Consider the following 26,577-nt stretch of genomic DNA (forward strand, 5'->3'; position numbering starts at 1 on the left):
TGGTGCTTAAACAACATTTTTATATATTCCGCACATTTAGGTTTCCTGCAGTGTTAAAGCAAAACCCATTTCCCTGAGTTAAAATCAAATCATGTGTGCGTCTGGTTGCGCTGCTGAGCTCATTCACTTCACCTGACTTTTACTGCGTCTGTGAAATGCCCTGTGGTCGTTGTGGCCTTTTAAAACCGGACGGAGGCTGATGGTGAACGCTGCGTGACAACAGGACAGTATAATTGCCTGAGACCACAGATATTCGTCCTGCAGTTCTGTTGAGTGAGACCAGTCGGGCAGTAAAGCTGCCCAGCTCAACATGCATTTTATACGTTGTTTGTTAAAGCTTTTACTAGTCAACGCTGATTGTAGCCAATTCTGATTTCACTTTTAAAACTTTAGCTTCTTACTGTTTCAATATAGGCTGCATACTTTTATTGTATATATTAAAAATTAGAAGCTATAACACAAAATAGCTGTTTGGACCTTTATTGTCAAAGTCTAAATTAAGGAGAAATGTTTCATTTTAATGTAATATAAGTGATGAATAAAACATGTGCTGCATTAAAACACCTTTATATCTGGAATCCATGGATACATCAAACCTCCCTCTAAAAATGCATGTAAAATATGTCTATTTTAACAGTTCAAACTCCAAATACGCCTGAATATGCATAAATACACACAGAGGAAACCCTATTAGAAGCTAACATCTACTGTCTTCCTCGTCTCTATGTGGACACAGCCAATCAGCACCTAGGAAAATAAATGACGCTCCTGGATTGGCTGCTTTGCAAACACCAGCCAATAGCAGGTCAAGTAGCTTTGTGCCAAAGCGTGTCAGGACTTGTCCAGCACAACGCCATAAAGCTAACGAGGAGTTCTCCCTGAGGCCATGAGGGAAACGTGAGACCATGTGTGAAAATCTAAAGCAGTGAGATGTTTTGACATTTACTTTCATGTAGAGCCAGGCTGAAGTCACCTCATGGCATCTGGATGAGTTTTTGTTTGGCTTGGACTTTCCTTTTCTTAAACCTCAGCCTCTCTTTGGTGGGTTAGTTGATCTGTTTTTGGATGTTATAATGTTTCAGGGTCCAGTTCTTCTTTCTCTACAGAGAACTTCACATTTCCCCCAAACAGCCATTGACAGGCAGGAAAACTTTCCCACTCATCTGACCAACATCAGAGAAGCTGAAAATACCATATTTTAATCAAATGATTGTAGGTCCTCAATTAGAATATTCATGTTTGTTCATGTATTTTGATAATTAGCTAAAGAAGGTTATTTTTGATGCTTACTTATAAATTAATTAGATTTTTATGAGATGAAAAAAACATAACCACTGAAAAGAGAAAAGAAAAACGTTGGTCTCTCATATGCTCATATTCATGAGAGAATAATGGGAAATTAAATGAGATATATCATTTAATTTTTCTACTACAAAGAGTATCTGGTGTGTCTGATATTCATGTGTTTGAATGTTTTTTTCCATCAAACCAAAGACTTAACGAAGTATCTTAACATTACTGCGCTTCGCTAAATATCTATAAAACTCCAAATTATAGAAAAGTGTTTGATTCAGATTTTTAATAACACTGTATGTGTAATAATATATGAGATTTTGTTACTATATTAACAGATTATTGTTGAAGCATTAGGAATTTAATTGAATGTTTAATGAAAGCACAATCATAGCAGTAATCAGACATTTTGGTTTTAATTAAACACAACTTTATTAGATTTTTAGTTTGTGTAAATACTTTCATACTATGAACTTGTGGTAATTTCACTCAGTACTCATGTTGTCAGATTGTTGCTTGTTTGGACCAGCCTCTCTGTCAAACCTTTCAACTTGAGACTGAGAGCAGTAAACCCCAGACATCCAACTAGATACTTCTGAGACAAAGCAGACGTAGAGATTTGTTTGGTTTTAATGAGCATTATTAGTCACTGTGTATTATTTAATATCATCAGCAGCTCTAAGGAGCGCTTGCCAGAGTAATGAGTCAAAGAAAGCACAGCTTTAATATATTTATATATATGTATCTGTATGTATTTTGCACTTTGGTACATATGTTTACACTCAAATTAATCTGTGTACGCCTCTTTTTTTAAATCTTTTTTTTAATGACTGCCTGATGCTTATGCACACCTAAATGGTTTTTAATTCAGTACCTGAAAATGCATTTATCTTTTTGACAGATATTACTTGGACAGCAAAGAGGATGGAGTAAGATACTTCCGAATTGATGAAAGCAGCGGAGTCATACGTACGACACAACCTCTGGATAGAGAAGACATACCTTGGCACAACATCACTGTAATGGCCTCGGAGGTTGGTAGGTACCCAGGTGTACGAAAACGTGTTGCACTGATTTACTCATAAACATCCAGACTGCATCTTTGTGCTGGGCTAGAAATTGGCTGATATTTCCTAAGAACAGCTTTCTTCTTCCTCTAACCATCTGCAGACATACTTAACTCCTGTTTAGCTTCCTTTACAATGGATTAAATGCCCTGTGATCTTCAGGATATTCAAGTTGCTGCTTTTCAATCTGAACCTTTACTATTGGTGCCAGATTTTTACTAAGAATCTTTGCTGAAATTCTTCAGAATCTCCTCATAAATTTTGAGGCGGTTTCTGCACCTCTGCAAAACCTTTAGCAGAAAGGAAATGGTGCTTCTACTACTTCAGTTTCCTTGATTAGCTTGGTGAGTTAGAATAAAAAATACCCCCAAATGACTGATGATCTCACGATAGCAACTGTTTCTAGAGACCCTACATTTATCCTGATGGTTGTCCTGAAAACTAGAATTGATGAAAATAAGCAAAATGAGCAGGGATGGAAATGAGTTTTGAAGGCTGACTGTACTAGGTGATTACCGCATGCTTTTCTGTTTCCCATACAGTGTTTAGATGTTCCTCTTCAGAGATGCTTTCAAATAGAAGTCCTTTACCACGGCAGCATGATTTAGATAGAAACAATTAAGTGGAAAAAGGCCCTGCCTATTGCTCTGCCTCTTTTTTCTCTCTCCCTCTAGATAACAGGACACCCTGAGGGGATCGTATAGTCAGAGGGCAGCGCGGGTTCAAATTCATAGAGAGTAACACAGGAGTCAGAATCAATATCAATAAAAGAGGGGATCCATAAAAAGCAATGAGTACATGAATCAGCAGCACACATGCTCCCCTCAGCTACAGAATCAAATCTGTTGCACATCGTATAAGTACAGAGCACTTGATAGTGTTTGTGTTATTTCAAGACACTCTGGTTAGATTGCATGCTGACATACGCAGCATCTTTGGAAAAAACATGCTTAATCACACCATGATCAGCTCCCCATGAACACCTGTTGTGACCTGTTTTCCCATGTTAATGGAGCTTGGCAGGTTTGATTTGTGGACGCTCTGGACAGGCGATTAAAAAAATCTAACTGTGGTGCAGTAATGATGAAAGATGGTGCAGTATTTGTGACTGGCCATGACAAACCAGGGACAAGTCTCCCTGGGGGCTTTTTGAGTTATTTACGGATCCTGAAAGTGACGAGTTTAAGCGCTCTAATGAAGTCAGACACAGAAATAAAAATAACATAAAAAAGAAGATTCAAAGCATCCATTTTTTAAAACACACATTTTTCTAAGAACAAGTCATTTTAGCCTTTTAATAGTTTGGCAGAAGCAAACATCCTCTTCTGCATCATTAAATATAAGAATTATCCTCCCCTCTTCTGTATTGTATTTATTTGGCAGTAAAATAAATGTAATTTTAAAGGACATAAAGCAGTAACATCTATTGGCGTGTGTGCAGAACATTAAAAGCAAGCCAAGTTATAAAAAACAAAGAACAGTTCTCACTAACTGAGACGGTACTCCTGTTGTTCAGTCTGAAGAACCGTTCAAAAGAATCAAATCGCTCATGAACATCAGTTCTTCTCTCAACAGGTGTGACTTGTCTTATCTAGTGAGAAATATCTATTTCAACCAGGCTGAAAGTGACTGACTTGTGAAACGTCTTGTGAGTTCAGATTTACTCTAAAAACAGGTTGAATTCAGACATAAAGTTTATCACTTTAAAGCTATATAAGCCTTCTTCATAGCTCAGCTGGTATATTTAGCAACAAAACAAGAAATTCATCATTCTCTCAGTAATTACTGGCCTTTATCGTGTCACATACGTTTACATAAATGTCCAGTTGTAAGTTAAGTTGTATGTTTAAAGCATTGTATAGTTCACATATTTATGAGGATATTAGGTAAAGAAAGTATTGGGTTGATTTAATTTGCACATTGTTTATCCTGTATTTAAACATGTTGCAGTACATTTCTCTTGGATTGCCTATAAAATGGAACCGGTCTCTCCTGTTCAAATGTCCTTTCCTAGTCTGGTAACTAATTAAATCAGCAAAGCCCCTTAACCTCCGGTGAGTTGGATAATTTGTAATCACAATTAGGCAAATCTCCAGCCAATGGTCATGCATGCTAATGTTTCTTTATCTCTTCATCTCTCTTTAGTGTTTAGCAATATAAACACAGGCACATTAATACAGCTACATAAAGAAAACCAAGACTGTTTCCGTTGTGTTGCAAACTGTCTTACAGAGGTTAGAAGTTCACAGACGAAGCCAGAAGTGAAAAGGGAATTGGAGAGTTTAAATTTAGGTCATTGCTAAAGAAGATGCTGGTTCAGAGTCTTGTATTCAGGCATGTTATTGTAATGTTGAATCACAGAAAGTCCTGGTGTGAAAACAGATACAGAAGCAGCAGGGGGATAATCATGGGTTGGAGAAGAAAACTCCTTTTAGAGTTTGAGGGGGATTCACAATGTTTGCAGTTTTACCTTGGATAATTATTGACACATTTAATTTTAATATTGAAGAACATTGAACTTATTTCAATCTAAAATAAAAATGTACATATAGAATATGTAGAACTACATTATTTTCCTCTTTTACTTGTTATTTGTGTGCAATGCTTCTGGATCCCCATTGCAGACATTGAACTGTGAAAACAGCAGATCCCATTTTAAACATTTATTATACTTTGGAGAAAAAAGAAGAACACACACACAGACACGCACGCATGCACACACAAACACACACGCACACATACACACACACACACACACACACACACACGCACGCACACATTCCTAAAGACAAAATAAAAAGTAAACATGTAGAACCAGGAATTCCCTCTGGGATTTGAGCACCTGAAGATAGTTTTTTTTTTTTTTTTTCTTGTTAGTGATATTTTTCGCTGAGCAAACACAGTGTTTCACCTCAGCCGTTCTACTGCGCACTCATACCGTAAATCATTATCTCTCCTGGAAGCCACCCAGTAAAAGCACTCTGCAGTCCTGGACAGAGGTGCTTCACGGGTCGACAAGCAGCTGCATTCCTCAAGGACCCTTACTTCAGGGCCACAGAAAGTCCTGCATACTCTGGGTTGTTTAAGCAGTTTGTTTAAGACTACCGCAGTCTGCCAGTAATAAAAAGTGAACCTTGCAGTATATCTGATACCGATTGATGAACTATTGCATAATTTGTGGACAGCTACTGTAAATTAGTGATAATTGTAGGAACCTTTCTTTAAGCCAGGTGAACGACAGTACCCAGCAACAAGTAGGGGAGGGGTACTGCTAGGTTAATTTTAGGCTTCCTAATTTTAACCAAAGGTGAGGAATCTGCCGCCTGTCCTCTGGTGCACAGCAACAAGTCGATAGCACCGGGTTACTGTATGCATTACACATCAATGTATTCAAATTCAAGGTCACGTTTGTCAGTCTGGAAGGTGACAGGTTTACTTTAAGAGCCTTTTCTCAATGCAGACAAACTGAGACAATTGGTGGAAAATCACTGCAGTTTTTTATTCTTTAATCATACAGTAGATATTTCTAAGTAACCAAAAGTCTCTGGCTAATAAGCAGCTAGTGAGTGTTTTACTTTGCCTTCATACATTTCATAAAATAGTCAAACTCAGATGAAGCTTTATTTTTGTCCAGTTTCAGGAACAAGTGAGAAAGTGGTGTAGCTGGATTACTTAAACCATAATAAAAAACATTAAAAACATTTTTTAAATATGAAAAAAATTCACATTTTGCATATTTTTATGCTTCCAGTTTCAACAGTATCTTAAAAACACCCAGCAATAAGTTGATCAATTAGTTGTTGCTTTTTGGTGTTTCAAAAATGTTCAGTCTCAATTGAGACAGGATCCAGTTAGTTTGGTCAGCTGGTTGTACCGTTGTATGCTCTGTACAATGGCTGCTGGAAAAGACAAGTGTTTTGTTGTTGACTTTAGAAACCACTTTCTGCTGGCTGTGCAGGAGTCCTTACTTCTGCTTTTCAAGTTTGCAGCCATTTTCATCTGTGGTTGTAAACATTGAGTCGGGGGGTGTGGCCAGCAGCAGCTTATCTGGATTTAAAGAGACAGAATCCATAAACAACTCATTTTGAAATGAGCACAAACTAGGCAGAACTGACCAGACTGTACAAAAAAATGAATGGACATGTTTTGTTTGCCATAGGCCTATCCTAACACCTTGAACCAGATATTTGACCCTCAATAGGGCACCTTTAAAGCTTTGGCATTCCTTGTTTCCAGTATCTCTACCTGTTTTTAAAATGTTTGCAATGAAAGCCTAAATGTGGCTTCTCTCCCTCCGCCTCCTACTCTGTCTCTGCTTACAGACAACCCCAGTCTGCTCAGGCACATTCCTGTTACCGTGCAGGTGCTGGACATGAACGACAATCCACCAGAAATAGCAACCGACGAGGAAGTCATTGTGTGCGAGAGCTCAAAGCTCGACCAGGTGAGTGTCTGGAACCCATCTGGGGAAGGAAAAAAATGCTAAACACCCCTTTACAGTTTTTCTCCCTATCTCTGGCCTCACATGTTCAAAACTTCCTTGAACTCAAAAGAAGAAAGTGTGGAGAGCTGCACATTAACCGCAGCCATTTCCCTGACCGCACCTCTTTGTGCTGAACTCTTGTTTCCCTCAGCAATTTTTGAGTTGCTCAGCGAGACCAGAGCTGTAGAGACGGGGCTGCAGAGAGGCTGCTTAATCATCCCTTATACGAAATGAGTATCTCAGCAGCAAACCATGACAGCTCTAAATCGAAGCTTGTTCCAATTTGCTCACAGTAGTCTTTGATTCATTCAAATTAAGAAGGTTGTTGAGATATAGAGCAATCAGCAGCTTGGAAATGGCTGAAAGTGTGGTTTTGCAAAGGATGATGGAGTAAAGAAGTGAAAGACGCAACTAAATACATTTTTAATAGTTAGCAGCTGGTTTAAGATGAGTCTAAAAGAAAGTTTGGATTAGATTTAAATTAAGGTTTGCAAGCTCAGGGTTCCTGACTCGGAGGATTAAATGGAAAGAATCACAATGTTTTGCAGGCAGTGAAACTTTTGCATTCAGCAGAAAATGTGCATGGGACAACATTATATTCACTTTGTGGTAATTATTAGGAAATGATCTACATTTACATCAGAAAGTGCAACTGAATCAAATATTTTTTTTGCAAATCTGGAGAAACTAATTCAACCTTTAAATGCTATTTTAAGGAACTGCTTATGACTTACTAGACTCCAAAACTCCTCCAACCACCTGAGTGTCAGATGTCATGATATTAGACTAACTGTGCATCACTCGATAAATATGAACAACAATGTATCTGTGCACACTGCCTCCACATTAGACCAAAGTATTTCATAATCTGAATCCTTCACCAAGCATGGATGTGATGTACAGAAACCGAACCTGTCCTGTAGCCTGATCAAGTTCACATTTGACTAATTAAGGGTTAGTCACAAGACACAAGTTTAAATCCCTGCTGAGACTGGAGCTCCTTCAATCAGGGCTCCTCCGCTTAGCCAATGTATTTCACGTTACATTGGCTAAGCAATGTAACGTGATCCTCTGATTGGCTAAGCAATGTAACGTGATCCTCTGCAGCAAAGCGGGGCGCCATCACGACTTTACACAAGTGTGTCTTTACCTCCGTGGCAGAGGCTCCGCCGAACCCCTGAGACCGACTCACCGAACCCCTGAGACCGACTCACCGAACCCCTGGGGTTCGATCGAACCCAGGTTAAGAACCACTGGTTTAATTGTAAGAGTTTGTTAAACCAGATATTTGATCCTCAGTTGTACTAAAAACTTAATTTTATAATTCTAATTGATGTGACTTAACACATTAAAAAAGTAAAAAATATAAAAACCTTTGCAGTATTATATAAAACAAAAGACATAATTAAAGAATAAACTGAGAAAATGGTACATCTGTCATGGAATAAACCTTTGGAATAATTAAAACAGTCTTCTTCATGAATATTTAACAGAAAATATGTTAAAATAAAAATGTGGCAAACATATGAAACTCAACTTTGGTTGTTTTTATTCACAAATTGTTGCAAAAAACCCATAGAAATCCTCCCCAGCTGATGATGTTTAGTCTTTGTTCTTGTTCTATAATGGGAAAGAAGTAAATGCTGCCCTTTATGTTAAATTGATTCTAAAAAGATGTAGGCGTATCACGCTTATTCTTCTGGCTGCGCTTCGTACTCTATAATTTATACAATTTCCTTCAAATGTATTTCAGTTTGTTTACATTTGCTCAAGTATTTATAGCAATTGAAAAATGAATCCTGTCGTAAATGTTTCAATTACAAAGGTCCACGACTTACAAGTGCGGAGTTATTGGTTGATTTTACAGTCATTGTCCTCATTTAATTATTACCACTGTAAATTTATGGAGTTACTGCCAATCATAAAGCTAATAAAGCCCAATTATCTACCCAACAGCAGAACCCGTGCTGTATCACATCCAAATGAAGTCTCCTTTCAACACCTTTGAGATTTGGGGTTTTATTTCATCTTTTTGAAACTAATCAGTTCATCAACTGCTCCAGGTTGTGTAAAAATTCACCTTGTTGCCACGGTTGCACATCTGAACAACTGTACAAAGGTTAAAACAAGTAAGAGCAAAAATCCTTCCAGCTGCACAGCATCCAAAATCAGAATTGTGTAAAAAAAACAACAACAAAAAACAAAGCCTCAACTAAAAAAAAACAAAAGTCTCCAAACAAGTCAGAACTAACATGAGAGCTCCTCCAATCCGCTGCCACCTTGAGTGGCGCCATTCTAGATTGTTAAATCGCAGCTTCTTCTTTTTTTGTGTTTAATCTTAGATGGCGCTGCTTCAAGCAAAGTGCAGAGCTGAAGGAGAATGTTTCATGCGATTTTTGACTGTTCTACTTTCCAGGCATGACAAAAAAAAAAGAAAAAAAGTAAAAATGTTGCAGTAATGATTTTAAAAGTATGTTCATTTTGTTTCTCAGTTGATCCAGACCGTCACCGCAGTGGACAAGGACGACTTTGCCAATGGACAGAGATTCTCTTTTGCTCTGCCAAGCCAACTGCCAGTTAACCCCAACTTCACCCTGAAGGACAACGGAGGTAACTGAGATGATCTTTACGTTTGTTCGTTTTGTTTCCGGTTTTTTCGGGCCGTCTGCTCGGGTTTTAAGTATTCAGCAAGTTGTTCTGCCGCTCTCATACCCTGGTGGTGCAGTAAAACCACACGCTCTATAACAAGTGAGCACGGTAAGCTGCAGACTCAGTGGGATCCCCTCTGATTGCGTTAAGCAGAGTCACAGAGTTGTGCCGTGTTTGCGCATCGTGTTGTCAAATGGATTACCTCGCTCAGCCGCTCCCTGTCGCCGCCTCCTGTGTATAATATCGAGCCTGCCTGTGGCTGGCGAGCGGGCGTTGCCATAGAAACCATTTTCAGTGTCAGGTGAATACCTAGCCCCGGGGTGGTCGGCAATCACAGGGCTTTTATAAGCTCTCAGCCAGAAGATCTCACGGTTACCCACAGAGAAGAGGAGTTCACGGCACTCCGGATGCCATGGAGGAGCATAAAAACAAAGATGAAGGTCACAGTAGCGAGATAAAGAAAAAAGAAAAAATCCCTGATCATACAAGATAGGTCGTTTTATCTCTTTGTCCAATTCCTTCCCATCATACGCCTTTCTTTGCCTCCCTCGAGTTTCTGAGGCAGGGCTTTTCTGCAGACATTCCTCACCTCTTGACCATCAGCGAGTCTCAAGGTGGAGGAGAATAAAAGCAAAGCCAAGCCTGCTAAGACTCCATGAGAACAAAGAACTACTGACTTTAAACAAACATTTGGGACAAGAAGGTTGTTAAGTTCTAGTTTTACTCTTATTAACCCCAAAAAACGGAAAAGCATGAGTGGGAAAAGGAGGGAAAAAGTACTCTAGTTACGTGGTTTTAACTATCAGTCTGTACAACGTCAACAAATTCCTCAAAGGAAATTATGAATGTTAATCTAATTTGCAAGACATTTCTACTACAAAAGGCAAACTGAGCCAGTCTAACAGCATGAACAACTTCTTTGAACACAAAGAATTTGTAACAAACTGCTTAAATTTTAAAAGGAAAAGAAATAATTTTGTATCTACAGCTAACACAAGATATTATTACGGTCAAAAGTGTTGTCTATGGCTTTACCTTATTTGCATCTTGATTAAAAAAAATACTGATTTTTACGTAAAGATCCACTCGAATGACAGAACTTGAATAAATCCGTAATCATTGTCATGTACAGATGATTTATTTATCAATTAATTCCAGCTAAAGAGGTTTAGAAAAATCAAGAATTAAAGTCTATATCAGTGGGAATAAGCAGCAGGATTTTATTGAGCTGTTATCTGGTTAATTAGTTTGGATATTGATGTAGGTAGCTAGCCTGCAGTCCGATGCTGAACACCTGCTGCTTTAGCCTTAGCATGCTAATTGTATTGACCATCCATGCTAACTTGCCTTAGTGATTCAGTTTCCCTTAATTTTCACGCCAGGACTTTGCAATTAGCTTATTTTTCTTCTTGGAAACAGAGGACACGAGTAGAAGACTAAATATTCACATTATGAACTGAATCAATCTCTGCTTAACTTACACATATTTAAAAAGTGATATGTTGTCTTTTCACCATGGGTGTGATAATGACTGTGCAGTGAAAGGGACATGCTATTTTTTATTTCTTGTCACCAAATTATTATTAATTTCTTCATGCAGATCATTTTTATATAATGTTGTTGGTCACAAGTTAACAGTTGTTCAGAGTAAGAATATCTATGAACTTAATATAAAAACTTCTTCCAGGATCATTTATATTTGGTTAGCATTGTTTATTTTGCCAAAGGTTTGGTCAGACTTGTTCTGTTTATAACTTTCCTGAAGTTTTACCTAAATCCACCGAGCTGGTCTACAGTTGATTTATTTGGTTTAATTTATTATCTTTGTTCTGTTGGAATGAGCTGACTGGACAGGCAATGAACCAGAGGCCACTAATAGGCAAACGCTCCTTTAAAACATGGACACGACCTGCTTTAAGTGTGTACTGTAAAGTAAAATGATCAACTTTTTGTAAAATATGTTTGTTTTTTTTAAACAAATTTAAATCCCTGCTGTAATTTATGTCCAAAGCTCTTCTCTTATGAGGGATTAATAACAATTTTTTTTGATTTAGTGCTGTTTTGAGATATGGTGCCTTTTAATTTGTCTTTACCTCTTGATGCATGTTAGCCCACAGGCTCTTGCTTTTCTCTGATTAGATTATTTGATGTAATCCTGTGTGGGATGGGCAGGATTTCCCTGTTTAATTATTTTTCAGTGTAGATATGAGAGAACAAAGGGGTATTTTGCCCAAACTGATGTACATAGTAGAAGCTTGTGTTGTCGGCATGTTTCATCCAAAACGGCGATATGGTGCACCGGTTTACAAAACTCACAGATTTAGTTTGTTTATATCTCATTAACTTTCAAACCCCAACTCTGAATAAATACTTTCAGTAACACAATTAGGACATTTCCTCCAGATATCGTTTCTGTTAAGCACAACCCTCCTGTTTTTTTTTTTGCCACAGGACTATGGAATAACATGAATATTGGATTCAAAGCAACAGTTCATACATGAGCGAGGAAAACGCAAACAGTTAAAGCTACTGCTAGGAGAGAGAGTTTGAGCAGGGAGTTAAAAACCAGACCACTGAGACGATGTCAGCTGTTTGTGAGCAAAGCTTATCAAGTGGACAAATGTAATATGCCTCCTGTCTGTGTACAAATAAATAACGATTCTGCATGTTTGGTTATGAGAATCAGCTTATGACAGGTTTTTCTCAGTGTGTGAGCCAAATGAAGGAGAACGTATTTGACTGCATCTCAGCAACTTAACTTTTCTTTTATCCACTGCATTGATTTGATTAAACGTTTAGGATCAAACATTTACTGCTGTCTTCATGGATACTGTATTATCCTCTGATCCCTGAGATCGACTACATGGAAATACAACTATCCTGAATTTTATGACTGAATATATATAAAAAAGATGAAGATACAGGTACTACAATTGTACTTTGAAGTGCATTTAAGGCAGTAATGGTGCCATTCACTGATTGAAAATATGAATCATGTAAACCTACATAATTTATAAGCATGAAATGAACTTCATACTTACAGAGTTTAAACATGCATCAAGTTTGAGAAGTGGAATATTCTTGTTTGAACTGAAATAGTCAGAGTTCTGGCATTCGGTGTAGAAATGCATAACTCTTTCAGAAATGCAATGACAGTAAGTGCAGAAACTTACTGCCCTCAACAAAAGGCATAAAAGAGGAACAGATGAGTAAATCATACCTGTGGTGAGTGTTGACTCAGCAGAGATAACAATAAATGGGAAAAGCAGACAGGACCATAAATTCAGCACAGCCCTGAAGCCTTTGCAGCCTAAATGGGTTATATTCAGGAATTTTATGTTCCCAATTCAAAGACATTTCCACTTTAAGCTGATGATGAAAGGGTACTAATTGAAAACTATAAATTTGCGGAGAGGAGGGGGAGAAAAATCCCCAAGAAACGAGTATGAAGAAAGAAGACGTTTGATATGAGTCTTTGTTCCTCTTGATAAATGTTTTCTGCTAAACATGGGCCCCTCAGGGCTCATTGCTGAAGGAGTTTTATTCTGGCTGCATTCACACCAGCCTTGTTCCGTCCACTTTAATCAAACTCTAGTTCGTTTGCCGTTACGAGGATTTTCTGCTTATAACTGATAAAAATCTGACATTTAAAATTATATTACATCGTAATGCATCAAAACAATAAAAAAAATTGGCTTAATGAAAGTTAATATTTAACACTTGCTTATAGAAAAAGGAACCTTATCGGAATGCATAACCTATAACCTACCATCAAAATATGTTCTCTACTTTTATCAGAGTGTATTTTTGTTTTTATTACAATCTGAAACATGAAACCAGAATTTTTAAAGGGTTTTATGCACATAGTGCCATTTTAAAGCACAACCAAGTAACTGTTACTTTCAGTTGTTAAACAATAAATGCTTTATATTTCAAATATGACTTAAAAGAAATTTGACTTCACAATTTAACGCCTGAAATTGGGCCTCTGTCTCTTTAAACTCCTGCTCTTTCTGAAACCTCGCCTTCAGGAAGTCATTAGCAATGTTTTTACCAGCTTTGCACTGAGAAGCAGCTTGTATGATGAGCTCAGCAGATGTGCAGTCCCACCAGGTGTTTGCTAGTTGCTGCCACTAGTCTGAAGGAGCTGAGTGGGGGAGATGCGATGAGACAGAAACTCTGAAGCGTGAAACTGCAACTCGAAGGCGGAGCTCAGTCCACCCACAGCTCAATGGTTGCCATGGAGATTAAAGGATTTCTTACACATGCATGTAAGGGTCAAGGTATGTTTTTGATGAAGGGAATAACATTACAACATGATACGAAGCTGAAAAATGTGGATTTTGCATTATATTTATATTGTTGTATTCACTGCTTACCTATTTACTTTTTCAATAATCCCTGTTCTGGTTGAATTAACGTTACTTATTTATTTCCCTTTTACTCTCTCCGGCTCTCTTATCTGCATGAAGCTCCCTCTGAAAAGTTAAGCTGCTGCTCTCAGGCTTTTTCTGATATCAGTCAAATGTGCTCAATTAGAGGCTGCATTCGCACTTGAACTTGGAGAAGAAAGAATCCAGACGGAGCATCGTACTGTTGACTCCTGTGTCTGATAATTCAAGTAAGCTCTTCACAGTCGGAGCAGCTTCTTTCATTGCTGTTGTTGCAGACTAACAGTTGGTGGCTACGCTGTGCCAGGACCTAATGCCTCCCTCCGTTGTTGTGCAACTGAAGAAAATCCCTTTCAGTCTCTCACACCAGTAACTCTCTCATGACCTCCTTTTCTTCTCAGTTGCAGTTTGATCACCGAAGTGTTTTCCTGAAACTTGGTTCACTGCAGCAGTTTGAACTTTTCTTTTACAATAAAGAGGTAATTAGCTGTAAGTGTTGATCACTGATAGCGTTTTATATCGGAAACCATCCGTCCTGCAGCTGTCTGTACGTCTGACCTCCATCTGTTTTTGGGCAGCTGAAAGAAATTACTTTTCATCCACACCAATCGCTTCCTCGTCTCTTTTGTATCTCATTTCAGGATCTTTCTGAACTTGACTTCTTTTTGAAGATTTTTTTTTTTTTGTGCTAAATTTACAATTAGATTTTTAGTTTGAGGTTCTGCTCATTTAAACCTCTGCAGTTAAATAGTCAATTATACCTGCAGTGGATTCATCCTTTCCCCTCATTTTTTGGTAATTTGACAGTAATGGATATAAAAAGAGCCTATTAACTAAACTGTTGTGGCTTTTTTTTTTTTTTTATAAAATTTCCATCACTTATTCATGTTAGATTTCTTTCAAGCTATTATCTTATTACAACAGGTTATTTTTCAGCTACAGATACCTATAAGAGCGCCAGCTCTTGTTCACTGAATCAGATCAGTGTAGTGGTTTAGTGCTAAATGTTAGCTTCAAAGAAACTGTAATCTTTGTTAAAATGACGTTTAGGTAGAAAGTTGTAAATCCTTTTGTGGCAAAATCTGCTTTGGTGAAGTGAGTTTAAATACATCAACCTCCCTTATCGTTTACAGTGGCTGAAAATTTGACTGGCTCTTTGATCTGCTTGATATCTGTCTCATTCTATCACATCTCACCTCAACAACCAATTACACTGATGCTGTGATTTATAAATAAGCCTCATGTTTAAACTGATCACTTGATTTCTGACAGCATCGTCTTCTCATGCACACAGAGAGGATCCTGTGATGTTACAGTTAATAGGCTGCAATTAGAGGACGGCTGTCAGACCCATACGTGGGACGTCAATTAGCTTTTATGTCATGCACACTTTACTCACAGTTGATTTGCCAACACTTGATGACCTATTGAAAGAGTTGGGCTGTGTGGAGCGGCAGAGCGAACTGAAGCATTCTGGTTTTCTCAAATAGTTGCAAACAGAGCACAATAGTTGCCTTCTGCTTAAAGGTCAGGATTATTAACTTAGATTTATGACTCCATTTCAGAAAATAACTGTGTGAGTAATAACTAAGCCGGTGTTGTAAAGTGTAATTATTGTTTGCAGAATGAATGCATTCATTTTTTTCTGTTTAATTATAAATTTAGTCATGCACACACATGCTATGAATCAATATTAGACTCTTCTCTTCTGACTGAAAACCCTCAGGATTCTGACTTTAACTTGTCCTTTTATTATCAAAATACAAATTAATATGAATTATGTTGATAGCGTATGAAAATAATCAAATCTCTGTCCCAAAATGTGTTCTTAGATTTGAGTTTTAAGACTTGCCTGATTGTGCATAAACAATTTAAGCAAAAAAAAGTCAGAATTCCAAGTTTTGTAAGTAAGTATGAATGAAAGGGTTAAATTATCAATACTAAAATCAGCTTCCTTTGTGGGATTTTTAATCTGCCACGGGGGAAAGCTTGAGCAACACAGATTTATAAGATAAAATATAATAACACATGCAAATGGAAAATTCGAGCATCCAAGTACTGCAGCTGTGTTTGTTTTCTGAATTGAAGTGTCCTAAAGGGAACCAAGTGCAAACATCAGAGTTAGCATGAGAGAAATAGTTGAATTAAAGTATCAGTTAAAACTGGACTTTATTACTGACAATAAAAAAGACAAAAGCAGAAAGTTATGGTCAAGTTTCCAGACACGTTTCTCATTAGGGTGTTTGAAGTTTGTGTCGGCTCACAGCTGTAGTTCAAGAGACACAACTAATTGTTTTTTACTCATAAGAAAAATGAAGAATACTGCAGATTTCCCTCTGTAGGAAACGAAGGAAGTTTCTGTTCTTGGTTTTGTTTTATCCTCTGAACGTATCCAGATAATTGATTCTCTCTGGGATAAATCCTGTTAGGACCTGCAGGCTGGAAACAGCTGGAGTTGCATCAGGTTGGATGAATTTCATCACTTATTTCCATTTCCATAATGAGTATCAGTTCTTTTTAAGAAAAGTCAGTAATGACTTCAAGCAAATGTGTGAACTTGTTTTCTGTTTTTATGCATTTTAAGTTTCCTTAGTGCTACCTCCTAAATGTAAATCTAATTGAAATAGATATTTTTTGGGGTGCTTGATAGAAAGAAGTACTATGTAATTAAGCAGAGCTAAACTATAAAGTCTATTAGTCTGAGGAGATGAAGCGTTTCTGCAAATGTGAAGAATATTTGTAAAAGTGAAGACTAAAAATGTAACTGGGTTTTTTTTCTTGACAGTCAAACTTTAATTTAGAGAAGAAACGGCCAAAGTTTAACTTGTAAATTAGGACACGACATAGACGTTTCTTCCAGAAAGGCATTTCCACAGCTCCGTATATCAAGTGCAAACTGGAGTGCAGCAGATTCCAGTCATTGGCACCTACTCACTCCCACCAACGTTTACATGAAACACAACCAAGTGCATGTGTAGGCAACTCCGAACTCTGCAGAGATACGTTTGTGTCGTGTCTGTGTGCTATTGATTTATTTATTTGACTATTTTTGATACTTTTGGCCTGAAAGTTAACTTTGCAGAAAACAGTTTCAACATTACAGTAAAGTAATTATTTTTTTATGAAAAATTCAATCTCAAACCTTAAACCCTAAAGGGAAAACCTAAGATGGATTCCTTGCAACGTTATTCATCCATTTTATTAACAAGAATGTTTAAGATCTGTTGAGGTTTGTCTACAAGTTTCATCATATTTTCTCTGCTCTGCCCCTCCTGTCCTGTCATCAGTCCCTACCACACCTTTGTCATTTCTTGAGTTCCTGATCCTGACCTTCACCTTTACCTGCTCCCTGATTGCTCTTCCTGTATGTCTGATGTTGCCTTCAACCTCTGCTTCATGTCTCTGGATTACGATCAAACGCTGACGGATACTGAATCTACCTCATCACCCATCTCTGCTGTGGACTTGGAGAGTTTCTGTCTAAGGAAATGCAGCAAGAAGAAACCAGAACCTGGATTAGCACGAGACCCCATCTGACGAGATCGACTGAGGGTTTGAGCCCAATTTACAACAAGGAACGGATTAATTTACTAGGGTTATTTTTGATGTTCACAAAAGTAAAAAGTTAACAGCAGGAGAGTGAGAATGATTAGTTGATGGCAGCATCACCAAGCTGACCTTCCTACTGGAGCTTCTGCTCCCCAAGCCTTTCTCTCTCTCTCTCTCTCTCTCTCTCTCTCTCTCTCTCACTCTCTTGCTCTCTCTCTCTCACTCTTGTTCACCCTCTCTCTCACTCTCTCTCTCTCTCTCTGTACCTTTCCTTCTATGTAAATCTTTTCCTTCTATTTCAACGTTACTTCCTGGTTTCCTTATCCATCACTCCTCCTATCATGCCTATCTCCTTTGCAGAGTCTGATCTGAAAGCTCAGCATTTTGCATGTTAGACAAACGATATTTTAAGACTGATCCGATTGGAGAAACTTCTTCCACGTTTCCTGTCTCACCTGAATGACCTTTGGCAAACGGCCAGTGGGATTCCTCGTCTTCTTCCAACAATTGGCTTGTTTCCTCTCAGTGCTTTCATTAGGACCAGGTCAGTTCGTTCTCCTACGAATGTCAACAGATTCTCCCACCTGAGCTCTGGATCTGTGCATCTTCTCCAGAGAGACCCTGTGCTCGTTTTTCCTGGTCAGCCTGTCAGTTTAGGTGGAAAACTACATTTAGATTAATCATTTTGGGAGGTTTAAAGTTTGGGTTCTTGTTTTCAAACTTTTCCTTAACCTGTCTGATGGGTTGTATAGTCATGTTGTGAGTTTTTAATGTTTTTTAGCTTATTTCTCAGATTTCCACACAAGATGCATGTATATTGAAAAAAGCACTTGGTTGTGCTAAATTGTTATCAACGCGTCTGAATGCGAGCACACACCACACTTTTAAAACGTTTATTCTCCAAATATCTTGGAAGCTTCCTGGTCTACCTCAGAATAATCTCAAAAAAAGCTTTGGAACATTTTGCAATGCACCGTGGGAATATGAAACCTATCCAAGTGACTCTTGCATTGTGTTGATGGTTTTGGGGAAAAGAATCTGTTTGCCGGCGCAGAGCGGAACCAGAGCGTGAGGAGAGCCTCACATGCAGCGCATACTAATTACTGTGTTTGTGTCGTGTGGAGAGGAGACTGCTGGGCGGCTTACTAAACTGGACCATTGTATTACCTGGTTTATGCAAAATACATAAATCTAATGATTCCAAATTTTTGAATGCTGGTCATTTTTCGCGGTTGCTACGACCAAACTTTTGTATTCGGCGTGGTGTCTCGTGTGTGTGTGTGTGTGTGTGTGTGTGTGGATGCAGTTTGGCTGCAGATGGTCTGTCTCGCTGAGGCATTAATCACACTCACTCTGCAATCACACCGCTCTCCTCCTCTCACCTGTGACGAGACATGGGTTCATGTGAATTACCATAGCATAATGGATCTGAACTTCCTCTGCGTGGTTAGTACAAGGACCTGCGCGTACACACCAAACTGATTATTTATTATTTTGTTGAGCCTCCTCTGGTTCAGCCTCGGCTGTCACCCAGCCTGCTCTCTGCTTACTGCTCAGACGTCCAGCCTCTGAATCCCCGTCTCTCCTCTGTGCCGTTTGCGTCTTCAGAAGCCTCCGCCCGTCTGCGTGCTGATGCGGCGGTACACGAGTCCTGGCTTAATAAAGCTTGAAGTACGTGATGTCTTTCCAACTGTCGATCATAATAATTATTCATAGATGGAGTCGAGATTGGAGTGGGAGGCGAGGTCTCAGAGCGGCAGCAGCTCGATAGTACAGCACGGCGGAGGTGTTTTCACCGGGCGGAGGGACAAAGGCTGCCCTGCTGCACGATTCAGCATTTTCAGAACTTAAATAGCGTGAACATCGAGATCAGAGCGCAGTGTGTCATCAGTATGCAAACCCAAAGTTATCCATCCATAAATGATGTCTTAAGTTTTCACCTACAGTATCTTTTAGGACTCTTGATGTTATCACACTCCTACAATGAAAAGATGTGGCACATTTCATAACATCTGTAAATGACCTTTCTCATGCGCCGATCAAACCTCCTTTGACAGAGTCTGTGTCAAGCTTTGTGATTGCATTTGTAACAAAACAACTTGGGTGCAATTTTCCTGACAAAAACAATGTCTCATTTGAAAAAAGGACAATAAAAATTATATTTTGCACTTATCACTTGATAAATGTTCATTTAAAACTGTACAAAATTACATCTAAAAATAGATAAGGTCAAATTAACCGCTTAGCCATCATTCAGGATGGTGTAATGAGTATAAACTGTTTCTCAGCCTCTTGGTTTTAGTTTTTACAGATCTCAAACGTTCGAGTCCTCACTGAAAACATATCCACCCATGATGTTCATCCCTACACCACAATGCAGGGTCAGGTCTTGAGACTCAGACTTCCCTCCCCCAATTTCAAGGTATCAAATTACAAAGTCAGATTTAGTTTGAGTTGTTTTTGATACATAGAATATTTTTATTACAACTATAAAAAATGGCACAATGTGCTTAGAAAAGATAAAACACTGCTTTAAATGGAAGAGACCCCAGGATTGAACCTTGTGGTTTCCCACATATGACTTCTGCCTGGTCCAATAAGACAGAAAGAAAACAAGACTCAAATCTGTCAAGCATTTCACCAGAGTCCCAGCTTCTAGCTGCTGTAACAATACGTCATGGTCTTTGTTTAGAGGCTATGTAACTGTAATAATAACCTCTAAATGGGTGTAAATATAAGAAACTTGTAATTAGGACTGTCATCATTAATACATGTGATTAATCTAAAAGGTTTACTGTGTCAGTATTACATAATGCAGACTATTTTGACCTAAAAGCCTCTTTCACAGTGTTACCTGGTTCACATTAGCCTGTTATACAGTCCTGTACTGCGTTTATTTGAAAACATGCTTATTTACATCACAATTGATTAATCAGATTTTTTTTTTCTTTTCTAAAAATTGACAGAGCTACTTTTAACAAACTGTGCCCGTTCCTTTGTGAACAGGGTGTGTTAGTTTAATGAACAAGGCGCCCGGTGAACAGAAATCCATCTGGTCAGAAGAGGATGTTCTGCACAGCTGGCTGTGATAAATTTGTTGCTCTTTAAATAATTTTGAATCCACCAGCAGAAGGAAAGAAGGCACGGAAATTAATTAGCAGCATTAAAAATACCTTCGTAATTTAGAAAATACATAAAATCATGATATTCTTGAAGGATATTTTCTTATTTAAAACAGATGTTTAACCTTTTTGCTTGACTTTGAGAAGTAAAATAAAAATAAGGAATGCTCTCTGTTAGCTTAGCTGAAGTTTTGCCTTCGACACCAAGAACACAGAGACCCCAGTTTTTATATAAGCAGCTAATATGAGCGAATTGTTGAATGAAATATGCCCACATATCCCGACTCTGCAATCAATATAATGAAACCCGCTGACAAAACTTATTTTATTGATTCTTCCTCCCCTTCAGCTGTCCCGTCGCACTGCTTTGCTTTGCTTTCTGAGTTAGCCTAATCATTATACACTGTTAGAAAAAAAGCTGTGCAATTTATATATGCAAAATAAATTTTTTCAGGAATTGTCTTTCATGGTAAAGTGAATCCTACTGAAGTTTACCTACGGAGAGACGACTTAAAAAAGAGCAAATGTAGGGATAAAACGTTTTAAAATGGCTTTTTAAGAAAATGTTGGCATCTGGTGGGAAAAACAGAGTTTTTAAAAGCTGTTAGTGACAGAAAAACTGTCGCCACAGATATCTTTAGATCTTCACTGATGTTTCCACTGTCATGATAAGTTTTGTTTTTAGCAAAACCCAATATTTTTGCTTTGTAGAGGCATCAAACCTTTTATTTCTCTACTGATATGAGGTTTCAAATGAGACTTTGTTCCTTTAAGCATCAAGTCTAAAAGCTATGTTTCAACCCTGGGACTGTTTTTGTCATTTAGTTGTTTAAGTCGTTTGACTTGATGCGTTTTCTCCAAACTGTTTATGGAATTATTTAGCTAAAGACTCGTTTCTTTAACTTGAACTAAAAAATAAACAAAATAAATGTTCATTTAGAGTTGATTCAACATTTATTAAGGGCAGCTTGGGTAGGTTGTTCCTTAAAATAATAAGATTAATAAAATGTAAATGCAGAAACAGTCATTATATAATAAATATTAGTCATTTGGAACTTCAACGGCTCAATTTAATAAATTAACTGTGACACTTTACCTGAAGTAACTCAAAGTTGGTGTCATTTGCTGTTTAGATGTCGGCAGCGAACGAGACTGATTCACCTGACAAAGAGTAGGAGACACTTTTAGTCACCTTATGAAACTCCTAAATATTATTTAGTTTATTTCTAATCAAACTGAGATCATCATCTGTGGTCAGGGTTCATTCAGTTTGAAACTCTTGAACTGTGCAGTACTGACGTTTTATGGAGTAAAATGGGGTATAATAGACGCTGGTCATTTAGGTTCAAGTGTGAAATAATTTCCTGCTACAATCACCAAACCAAACCTCTCATTAACTTCAGCCCTCATACATTTGCTTGTCTGGGACAAATTGCCGATCTTGTCAGAAAACCTCCAGCGGCTGTTTTTGCTTTTTTTTCACTCCCTATTATTTCTGCTTATTTACGTGGCAATAACAGACGTGTTTGTGCAGAGATCAAGGTAAACTGTTCTTTTGTTGCACATTAGAAGAATTAAACAAACACCTTTAAAATTAATTAGCCTTGGCAAGCCGAGAAGCTGCAGACGCAGTAAATAATTCTGTATGTGGATACTTTCAGAAGGAAAGCAACAAACAATGCCAAGACTAAGTTTAGCAAACTATTGTCACCAATATAAGTAATTGCTTATTTCTCTGATAGAGGTGCACAGTTAGTCTTTCAGCCCAAGGGTATGACCGTTTCTTTTCTTTGTAATTTTGTCTTTGCAGACAGCACAGCTAACATCATTGCCAGGCGGCGCCGGTTTAACCATCTGACCCAGGAGCTCTATGAGCTTCCCATCGTGGTGTGGGATGGCGGGGAGCCATCGCTCAGTGGCACCAGCACCTTGACCCTGCGGGTGTGCCCATGCCAGCGCCACGGCAAGATCCGGATCTGCCAGGGGGAAGCGTTCTTCTCCTCTGCGGGCCTCAGCACGGGGGCTCTGATCGCCATCCTGCTGTGCATCGTCATCCTGCTGGGTGAGTTGGTGGGCAGACGCTCTGGGGAGCCGCGGAAGGCTGGGACTTCTGGGGGGGAAATATCCCGGGGAGATGGACCGTGGAGGAGTTAGAGAGTGGGAGGTTGAAGGAGTATGACAAGGGCAGAGATGGGGAAGGGGGCTGGATAGATGTGGAGAGATGTTGGTGGAATTTGAAATGAGTAAGTGCAACTCAGGGAGGGTCAAACAAAAAGTATGTGGAGGACTTAAGAGAGTGAAGAGGGAGGAGGCCGGTGGAAAGAGAAGGTTCAGCTGGAGAGTTGGTGCAATCAGCAGGGAAATGTATGCAGCTGAAACCAGAGGTGTCCAGTGTTGGTCCTCAGCATCAGTGTCCTGCAGGCTTTGAACGAATCCCTCCAAAACATCATCTGAAGTTTCACCCAAACGGCTAAAACATGCAGGACAGTGACTATCAAGAACCAGAACTGGTCAACACCGGCTGAATGGATGCTAGGAACAACCCCACAGCGATGGGACGCTATTTTCTATTTTGTGCACCTGAAACATTAAAAGTAGGGTGGAAAATGTATTCATGCCTGTTCTGGGTGAAACTAGAGGTGAAGATTTTTATCTTCTTTTTTCTTTCATGCCTGTTTCAACCATCTCATCTTTAGTCTTCTTGGTTTGAATCATTTTCAGGTCAGTAAACACAATCATGAGTAAATCCTGCTGCTGGTTTCTATCTTGCATGAACAACATGGTGGCAATGAAGCCATTGCCAGAAAGAATTAAAACTATATCTCTACCACGGCTTTTTGAATTTATTCATAAGCACATAAAACATAAATTACAGCGCAATACCAGTTGAGTATTGACATATTTTCTGTAGAACGTGACTCCAAATTGTTTGCAGAAAATTCAAATATTCACAGTTTTCCATAGACTATTTAAAACATTTTCAATAAATGCTGAATGTCTTGTTGCATATCAGGGTATATTTTGCATTTGAACTACTAACATGGGCAGTTAAAAGCTATTTATTGGCAGCTATCCCCTGTAAATACCGAAGGTCAACAGTAATCGGTGGTTTTGCTGTCAAGCAGATGCTAAATTTGGAGGAGATTGTTGTTAACCTGGCTAAAATACACAGGTTCAGGATTTATGTAGCTGAATCAGACATAAATTAAAGCACTAACTGGTGAGGAAGTGGTGCTCATATTTTTAGTATGTGTCAAATCTGCATCAACAGCCTTTAGTGGGATTCAACAATCGTCTACAAGAGTGTAAAGGGATAGTTTTGATTATTTTAAGTGAGGTTCTACAGAGTTTATGTATATTTGTACAAAAAATAACAAATGCACATGTGTGTATTATTTAAAAGTTTGTTACCAAACAGAATTTCATTATATGTGATCACATAAATACAATAAACGATTATTGATTCATGAAATCCTCAGACCTGAAAAAGCTCTGACATAAAAGGGGGACAGTCCTGATAAAACCCCAAAAAATAAATTAAATCTTTCATAAACTAAAAAAAAAAAAATAGGGCTGCACAGTGGCGCAGTTGGTAGAGCTGTTGCTTTGCAGCACGAAGGTTCTGGGTTCGATTCCCGGCCTGGGGTCTTTCTGCATGGAGTTTGCATGTTCTCCCTGTGCATGCGTGGGTTTTCTCCGGGTACTCCGGTTTCCTCCCACAGTCCAAAAACATGACTGTCAGGTTAATTGGCCTCTCCAAATTGCCCCTAGGTGTGAGTGTGTGTGTGCATGGTTGTGTGTCTCTGTGTTGCCCTGCGACAGACTGGCGACCTGTCCAGGGTGACCCCGCCTCTCGCCCGGAACGTTAGCTGGAGAGGAACCAGCAACCCTCCCGACCCCACTGAGGGACAAGGGTGAAAGAAAATGGATGGATGGATGGATAAACTAAAAATAACAGTGGGAACATCTCTAATCACACATGAATCCCCACAAAAACGTATATTTGGCTTTAAATTATCCCCAACTCACTGAACACATGAAACATTAGGAGTGTGAATTTAATATAAAATCTTTACGATCTTTACACTAAGCACTAATTGCACAGAGGATTGTCTTATTTATCTAATATCTGCTTCTTCATTTCATCCCCCATACTTCCCACAATCTCCAGTCAACAGAACCGTTTGAAGGCTGGTTCTGATCCTAAACGGTGTCCAAAACTAGACGCAGCTGTCAGAGTGAGAGGCCTTCAAAGTAGAAGACAAACAGCCCAGTTGTACTTTTCTAAGTTTGAGGTCAATTTAAATAAACTGGAATGAAATGGAGATGTAAAATAAAAACGCGTTTTTCAAACTGCTTCACAAATACAAATCTGAGATGTTTTGCTCGCTTCACCCCAAGCATTGTATAAGCCATAAATGTCACAAGGTGAGGAGGTCTTTAATTATAACAATCCATTCAAACCCCTTCAGATGAAACTCATTACTAACCCTGAACATTTCAACATTTCTCCTTCTCAAACGAATCAACATTTTATTTGTACAATTGTTGTTTCTGTTTGAACAAATTAAATCCCAGGAGAGACACAGGGGCTTATTTTACCTCTTTAACAGCACAATTACATTATAATATCACCAAGAACATTTCCTAAACTGAGTTTCCTAACAATGGACAAACGAAAACAACAGTCATTGAACTTAGCTGCTTATCTGGACTTGAGCTAAACCAGTCAAGAAGAAAGTCTGTTGCCCAGAGCTGAGTGAAGAACCAAGACTAATACAAAAAGCACTTGGTATTTTATTTATTGTTTGTTGTTGGATTCCAGCCAAATTGCTTGTCAATTGTTTTGATCTCAAAGGCAATAGGTCAGCAAGAAAAAAACTAGACCAACATGCTGAAAGGAGGCTTATTGACAAGTATTGTAGCAGAGGTCGACACACTTTGATCAATAAATCAATTCTGCTCCTTTGAGAGGAGTCTCATTAAACAGCCTAATCCCACTATAACACATCCCACTTTTTACAAGCACGTCTGAAGGTAAACTAATTTTAAAAAAAATTAAAAGAAAATTTGAGAAAAGAACAAAGTTAGTGGTGTTCAGGTTTTTCATGTTAGGGAAAAGTTATACCTGTAAATGACGATTCATGTTCATGTTTTTTAATTTTATAAATATATTATTCAGCATTAACTCATTATTAGTGGCTTCATTCACTCCACATTTACTCAGAAATTAGACCCACTGTCAGTTAGAGCCGTAAAGCCCAAAGTCCTGACTGCAGCAGATCTGAAATCATCTGTTTGCTGAGTTTCCTCCTGCAGGACAGAAACGTTCAAACTCAGCTGAATGTTATTTTATTCAAGTCAAAGCAGTTTTTATCTTTTACATCAATGTGAAAAGATGTACCTGCCAATGTTAAAACTAAAACATTAGTTTTAACCGGTGGTTTGTAACCTTTTTTGAGGTACCGAACCCAGCAGTTTCATATGCGCCTTCACTGAACCCTTCTGTAGTGATAAATAAAATATGATTTTTTTCCCCCAAATTCTAGTTGGGTCACCCCAAGATCACCAAGTCTTCTTAAAAGGTAGAGTCTCTGAGAACAGTTCTTCAACATATATTCAGTGTTTTCAGCAAAGTTGAGCTGACTGTCCAGGAACGACCCAAGGGATTTAAAATCTGACCACAGTTTCAACAGGTTGGCCATCGAGAGAAACTGGAACCACTTTAAGGTCTTTAGATTATTTAATTAGCTCTACATTGTTAAGAGAATGAAAAATTAATAATAAATAATAAAGACTTTGCGGTATTCTGATTTAGTAATGTAATTATATTAGTTGTGTTACCACCTCCACGCCACTAGAGGTAGTACCAACCCCGAAAAGATGCGACTAAGGAGCAGATTTAGAAGTTCACCGAAAGCTACAGAATTAGGTAAAAACTGAGTTTTGCTGAAGTAAATAAAGACACAAGTTCAAATCCATGCTGAGAGTGGAGCTCCTTCAATCAGGGCTCCTCCGCAGCT

At 38.5% G+C, this 26,577-nt stretch overlaps 1 protein-coding gene across 2 annotated transcripts in view; it reads left to right on the forward strand.

Moving 5' to 3' along the window:
* The window catches only part of LOC103456687 (cadherin-18), a 125,654-nt gene that overhangs the window by 90,592 nt on the left and 8,485 nt on the right, over positions 1 to 26,577 (forward strand). The window contains exons 8-11 of one of the 2 annotated variants that reach the window (XM_008396400.3): positions 2,195 to 2,331; positions 6,683 to 6,804; positions 9,336 to 9,453; positions 22,365 to 22,616. In XM_008396400.3, coding sequence (XP_008394622.1) covers positions 2,195 to 2,331; positions 6,683 to 6,804; positions 9,336 to 9,453; positions 22,365 to 22,616 — 629 coding nt within the window. Of the gene's footprint in view, positions 1 to 2,194; positions 2,332 to 6,682; positions 6,805 to 9,335; positions 9,454 to 11,943; positions 12,159 to 22,364; positions 22,617 to 26,577 lie in introns of those variants that run through there. The other variant, XM_017301987.2, reaches the window with a different exon arrangement.

Source organism: Poecilia reticulata, chromosome 20 (genome assembly GCF_904066995.2).
Source record: "Poecilia reticulata chromosome 20, P_reticulata-male-v2, whole genome shotgun sequence".
NCBI lineage: Eukaryota > Metazoa > Chordata > Actinopteri > Cyprinodontiformes > Poeciliidae > Poecilia > Poecilia reticulata.